Source organism: Drosophila kikkawai, chromosome 2L (genome assembly GCF_030179895.1).
Source record: "Drosophila kikkawai strain 14028-0561.14 chromosome 2L, DkikHiC1v2, whole genome shotgun sequence".
NCBI classification, from domain to species: domain Eukaryota; kingdom Metazoa; phylum Arthropoda; class Insecta; order Diptera; family Drosophilidae; genus Drosophila; species Drosophila kikkawai.
In genome coordinates, this window is record NC_091728.1 from 33,369,592 (window position 1) to 33,375,820 (window position 6,229).

The 6,229-nt window shown below is 53.1% G+C and overlaps 1 protein-coding gene across 1 annotated transcript; it reads right to left on the reverse strand.

Annotated features, from left to right (window-relative positions):
* Positions 1-1,084: 1,084 nt before the first annotated feature.
* On the reverse strand, positions 1,085-1,655 carry LOC138928755 (uncharacterized). The gene is made up of 2 exons (XM_070286330.1): positions 1,419-1,655; positions 1,085-1,219 (listed from the first exon to the last, which is right to left on the reverse strand). The coding sequence occupies exons 1-2, from the start codon at positions 1,653-1,655 to the stop codon at positions 1,085-1,087; spliced, it is 372 nt and encodes a 123-aa protein (XP_070142431.1).
* Between the last annotated feature and the right edge of the window lie 4,574 nt (positions 1,656-6,229).

Below are 6,229 nucleotides of genomic sequence, written 5' to 3' on the forward strand. Positions count from 1 at the left end.
TTGCACCATCCAGGGGTCAGGCTTGAGCTCGGTCGCTCTGCGTTTGGGCTTCGGCTTCAGACCGCATATGCACCCGTACGCGTCGAAGATGGTACGTCGGCCGGGTCGAAATCCCCCGTGCTGCTGGCCCTGGTGGTGTCGGGGTCGTCATTCTCCCGCGTATTCCTTTCGCCGATGGGGACCAAGTCGCTGCCCTCCTTGCTGCCGTCGTCGTCTGCAGCGCCCACGTCGCTTTCCTCGCTGCGAGGGCCTGTGGCGACTACGTCCTCGTTGCCGCTGCTCCCGTTTGAGCGACCGTGGCGGCTCTCCACGAACGTTGGTGACATCGGGGTCCCCACGGCCGACTCGAACACCACCCGGCGACGGGCGACTGGCACCCGGTTGGGCACCGCCGCAGCTGCGCCGGCGTGGCTGACTGCTCGATATATATCAGGCAGCGGTCTTCCGCCCGACAGGATTTCGTCGGCGTGCTCCATCGCCTCGTTGAAGGCCTTCCAGTCGATGCCCTCGGGTAGGGCTCCCGCCTGGGGTCCGGTCTTCCCGGGGCTCGGTTCTCCCTCGGCTGGATACCGCAGCACCACGTCCTCCGTGCGGGAGACTTCTAGGGTGGCCGTGGCTGATGTTGCCACGCGCCACAAATGGCCCGAATCGTCCGACGCCATTGTTTCTGTAGAGGGAGAAAAACAAAGGTTTATTAGCGAGTGGTTGTGACTATTACTAAGTTTTAAGGGAAGTTAGTAATTAGAGCAAAAGGTTCGCTGCGATGGCACTGGGAGCGTTGAGTTTCCACTAGGGAAAGTGGGACGTTGGGAAGGCGCACCCTCCAGCAAGTGGCCCCACTGACTCAAACATTGGCTCCTGTATCAGTGTTCCTAGGTGGCTCTTGCCTCGGCCAGATCGAGCGCTACTCGTCGGCTTCTTTTGAGCAAGTTTGTTGCTGTTACGCCGTCTTCATACGGGTTTCCGCGACTGCTGCTGCGTTGTTTTCCTGTCGCGTGTTTCTTCCGCCGTCCGCGGGTATCCTTGTCTGCTGGGTCTCTGCGGCTGCTTCTCCTCTGCTCACGGGTTTAGCGCTCCTCGAACGCTAGACTTGTTCCGTCGTTTGCTCGTCTTCCGTGCTGTCCAACCGACTGGGCACCAGATTCTGTGTTTCTGGCTCGTTGACTGCTTCCTTCAAATCTCCAAGGGCTGCTGTTCGACGTTGCCGGCTGTGAAGATGCTGCAAGCGCACTATGGTGGGAGAAAAGAATTTGATTACTTTGTAAGGGCCTCATATTTGGGAGTTAGCTTGGCGGCAAAGTTATCCGCCGCCTTGGACAAATGATGCTGCTTTACAAAGACCAGTGATCCTATGGTTGGCCTCCATGAACGTCGCCTAAGATCGGTGAATGTGTCGCTTGGCTTGGCCCTGGAGTCACTTCATCATACAAGGCTCCTGGGAGTCGTGGCTCTCGGCCTTGAACGATGAATGCCGGACTAAATCCGGTTGAGTCTGAGATGCTGCTATTTATCGCCAGGTTGAATTCGGGCAGGAGTTCGTCCCAAGTCGTCTGCTTGTCCTCGATATACTGGGCGACCATTGTTTTAATGGTTCGATTGGCCCTCTCTGTCGGGTTCTGCTGCGGGGTATAGGGCGCTGTATACTGGATCTCCATCCCTGCCTGCTTACAAAAGGATTTGAACGAACGACTCGTAAATTGCGTCCCATTGTCACAGACAAAAGTGCGGGGGACTCCGAAGTGATTTAAAATCCTCTCTCTGAAGGACTTTTCGAGATGTGCTGAGGTGGCTTTTCTAAGTGAAACCAACTCGACCCACTTCGAGAATGCGTCGAAAAACACGAGCAACATTGTATTCCCACTTTTTGATCGCGGAAGAGGCCCAATAAAATCGGTGCAGACAGTATCAAACGGCTCACTAACCTGCCTGGTGAACATTTTCCCCGCTGGCTTGGCTTGACTTACTTTGAACCGTTGGCAAGTGTCGCACTTGCGAACATACCTGGAAATATCGCGAAAGAGGCCCGGCCAGTAGTATCTCTGGGCGATCCGGGCGGTCGTCTTCCTGATTCCGAGGTGTCCTGCCGTGGGCTGGTCATGGCATTCCGCCAGTACTCGCTGCCGGTGTTCCTTGGCCACACACAGTTTCCATGGCACGGAGTCTTCGTCGTCGGGTCGAGATCCGATGTGTCTTTACAGCTGTTGGTTCTCGTATACGTAGTCCGGGTAATCCTCAGGTCTGTCCTGAACAAGCTTCACCATCCGCTGGTACCACGTACTTTCCGGCTTATCCTCCTGGATCATCTGCAGTACCTCCAAAGGCTGTCGAGAAAGTGCGTCAGCGACGACGTTCTGGCTCCCGCGTCTATAGGTGACATCCAACTGGTACTGCTGGAGTTCTAGCGCCCAGCGCGATATCCTTCCAAGTAGCACCTGAGTTTCCTGATGGCCCATATGATAGCCAGACACTCCTTTTCCGTGGCGGAGTAGTTTTCCTCTGCAGCGATGAGGCGTCTGCTGGCGAATGCGATGACTCGTTCTTCCCCTTTGATTGTTTGTGTCAACACCGCTCCGAGGCCGATGTCGCTGGCATTTGTTTGTAACACGAACTTCTCGTTGAAATCCGGGCAGGCAAGAACCGGCGCCTCCGTCAGTTTGCTCTTTAGGTCTTCGAACGCGTTCTGTTGTTCCTTCTCCCATTGCCACTTCTTTCCCTTCTTGAGCAGCAGAGACATGGGCTGCACCACGCTAGAAAAGTTTGGTACAAATCGCCGGTACCAAGACGCGATACACAAACATCTCCTTAGCTCCTTGCACGTGATCGGTGGGCTCAGTTGCCGTACTGCCGAAATCTTCTCGGGATCCGTATGTATTCCCTCCTCGCTAATGACGTGCCCCAAATACACCAGGCTGCGCTTAAAGAAGCTGCACTTCTTTGCGTTGAGGCGAAGGTTCGCCTTTCGTAGCCGTCGGAATACTTCTCGCAGATGCTGTACGTGCTCGTCCAGAGTGCGTCCGATGATGATGATATCATCTAAATACGCAAACGCGTTGGGCTCCATGTCCGGTCCTATGACGCTGTCGAGCGCCCGCTGGAATGTGGCTGGTGCTGAGTGGAGGCCAAACGGCATCACTTTCCAGTGGTACAGACCCCTCCCGGGGACTGTAAAGGCTGTGCACTCGCGACTAGACTCGGCTACAGGAATTTGCCAATATCCGCTCTTCAGATCGAGCGTCGATATGTATTTGGCATGGCGCAGGCGTTCCAAGATGTGCGTTATCCTTGGCAGCGGGTATGCATCTGGAATAGAGTGAGCATTTAGTTGACGAAAATCCACACAAAGTCGCATCTCTCCAGACTTCTTGCCCACGAGTACGATCGGGGCACTGTGGGGACTCCGTGAAGGCTCTATACAGTCGTTGCGCAGCAGCTCGTCGATCTGCTCATCAATAATCCTCTGCATCGCGGGATTCTTCGGAAAATATCTCTGTTTGATGGGCTTATCGTCCCGCATCGTGATCGTATGCTCAGCGATATTTGACACTCCTGTCAGTCCTTCGAACTTCGCCAGTTCCTCTTGTAAGAATTCGTTCACCCATGGCTCCAAATCTGTGTGCTCCGTGTTTTCGGTGATGACAGCTAGCGCTCCTCCAGCGTCAGGTGTGGACTCTGGTATGGCTGGTGAAGGCGCTCGCCTTTCCGCTACGGGTTCCACTGCTGGCTCCGCTGGCCTGGTGGCTTGCTTTCGTTGAAACGGATTGTTTCGCAAGGCGTTGTCATCTCGAGGCCCTTAAATGCTACTGGTCGGGGTATCTTGCGTCGCATGATCTGTCTCGTTGCTGGCTGGCGCGGATTCTACGGCTTCGATTGGGTCTGCTGTTTTCGGAGTGAACGCGTTTGTCAAAACCGACGGCGTAGCTAAGTTGTAGGTGGGGCTGGTTAACAGGAAAGGGTTTAGCTGCAGTGATGCGCGGCCTCATTAGATAATGGAAGATACGCCACAAAAGAAGTCCATGCCTAAGAGCACGTCTTCCATGATCGAAGGCAGAACCAACAGAGGAAAAGTTACCCTACGTTGGTCCAGCTGGACTTCGGCGACCAGAGACGTTGTGATTTCTTTGCGGGAGCCTTCAGCCAGGCTGACGTGAGTGCGTACCGACCGTACGTTATGTGCTGTCCCTACGAGCTGAACCACTCGTTCACTCACAAAACTCCTACTAGCTCCGGTATCTATAGTCGCGTTGAACTTCTGCCCCTCGATCTGCACCTGCGCGATAATTCGGCTGGCCTGCACCTGTAAGATCTCTCCTAATTCCGGGGATTCCTGAAGGCAGTCTCCGTCCGCTCCCCGAGTGGGCGAAGACTCCTCTCGTTTCCCGGCTGGGTGCGTCTGCAACACTCGACCGTGCGTATTCCCCTGCGCCCACAATCCCAACAGAAAAGGACTCTGGGATTGCGGCACGTTGCCTGCTGATGGCCCTCTTAAACGCAATTCCTACAAGCAAACCTGAAATTTGTTATCATCGACAGATTCCCTACTCGAGGACCATGTTGTGGAACCGCGGTTGGGGTGGGTGGTCGCCTGGCTGTTCGCGAGAAGTTTTGTTGACCTGCTGGTGGCTCATATTCGCTCCTCCTTGGCGCTGGTTGTGGTTCAGCTAACATCCTGGCATGGCTTCCAGTGCTCCGATCCCGGGTGACCTCGAAATTTACCGCCAAATTGGTAAGTTGGTCCAACGTGGTAAAATCGTGCCTCCTGGCGTACATCTGGTACTTCGGTTAGACGCCTTTATGAACTTCGTCCATGATTCTCCTAACAGCTGGCTCGTCCGGAACCAGTGTTCGGCCGTGTCCGTCAAAAGACCAGGGATGGCTTGCGGCACCTTCTCCACGTCGACTTCGTAGGCGGTTGCTCGCTCCTCGAGATGCTGGATGAAGGTGATGGGATCCGGGGTGCCATCGAAAGTTATCCCCCAGTTCTTCAGCTTCTCCGACAGCGTGGCTGCTGACATCTCCGCCTTCTTTGGAAGAATCTCTCGTCTGGCCGGGAGGGTCTCCACGTCTCTGGCCACGTCGGCGGTAGCTCTGCCCTCCAGTGCTGGTACTTGCAGTTGCGCGGGACCCGGTGGGTGTGGGTGTGGACTCGGCGAACGCTGTTTCCTATCCGTTAGAGTGGCGTTAATTTCCGCCTTACATTCCTGTAGTCGTTCGGTGACCTCCAGCACGTGATCATCTCGATTGTTGAAGGCAGCCAGTCGGCTCCGCATTTCCTCCACGGTTCCGGTTGCTTCCAAAGAAAACTCCTTCAAAATCGCCTCCAATTCCCGCTTCCGCAGATACGAAATCCAACGTGCGCCCATATTGCTGTGAAATAATTAATCAACTGGCAAACGACAAGACAAATTTCGATTGGTCGAGAGAAATATTTCAGACGAGGGTCAGCGATGTTTGAGTTGATTAAACTTCAGTGGAATATTTGATTTTATTTGCCACACAAAAAAAAATCACTAAATGCCCACGTGCAACTAGGTTAAACCCGAATTCGATGTGTTCATGCTGAACAAGGGGCAATATCGCCAGGGGAGCATCACTGGGAAAAATGTACCTGTCGCCATATTAGTTGTACTTCTCTTTTACCACTCTGAAAATAAACTCCAAAGAAGACGGATCGTTGGTCCTCCTCATCATCATATTAAAACTCTGCCTACTTTTATTGGGAATCTGGAATTGTACTTGCCACGGCCCCCGACAGCTTCATTTTTGGTCCTTCGCCCGAGATATTCCAGCGCCTTTTTTGCCAAGATAAGTACGGTGCCGAAATTCCCATCATATATGTATGTACATACATGCATATATATGTAGATATACTGCTGCATCCAATTTATTTAAAACACTACCAACTTGGGCAGTAGTATATGTATATGCCACGGCCCCCGACAGCTTCATTTTTGGTCCTTCGCCCGAGATATTCCAGCGCCTTTTTTGCCAAGATAAGTACGGTGCCGAAATTCCCATCATATATGTATGTACATACATGCATATATATGTAGATATACTGCTGCATCCAATTTACATGGCTATATGCCCCTTTCCTATTTTCTAAATCAGCCAATATCCGAAAAGGTTTACATCCAGTTTTTTTTTTTCCATACATAAAAAACCATACATCCACACCGATTCCGTAGTATATGTACGTACATACCCTTCAGTTCCAGAATTCCTCGCCCGT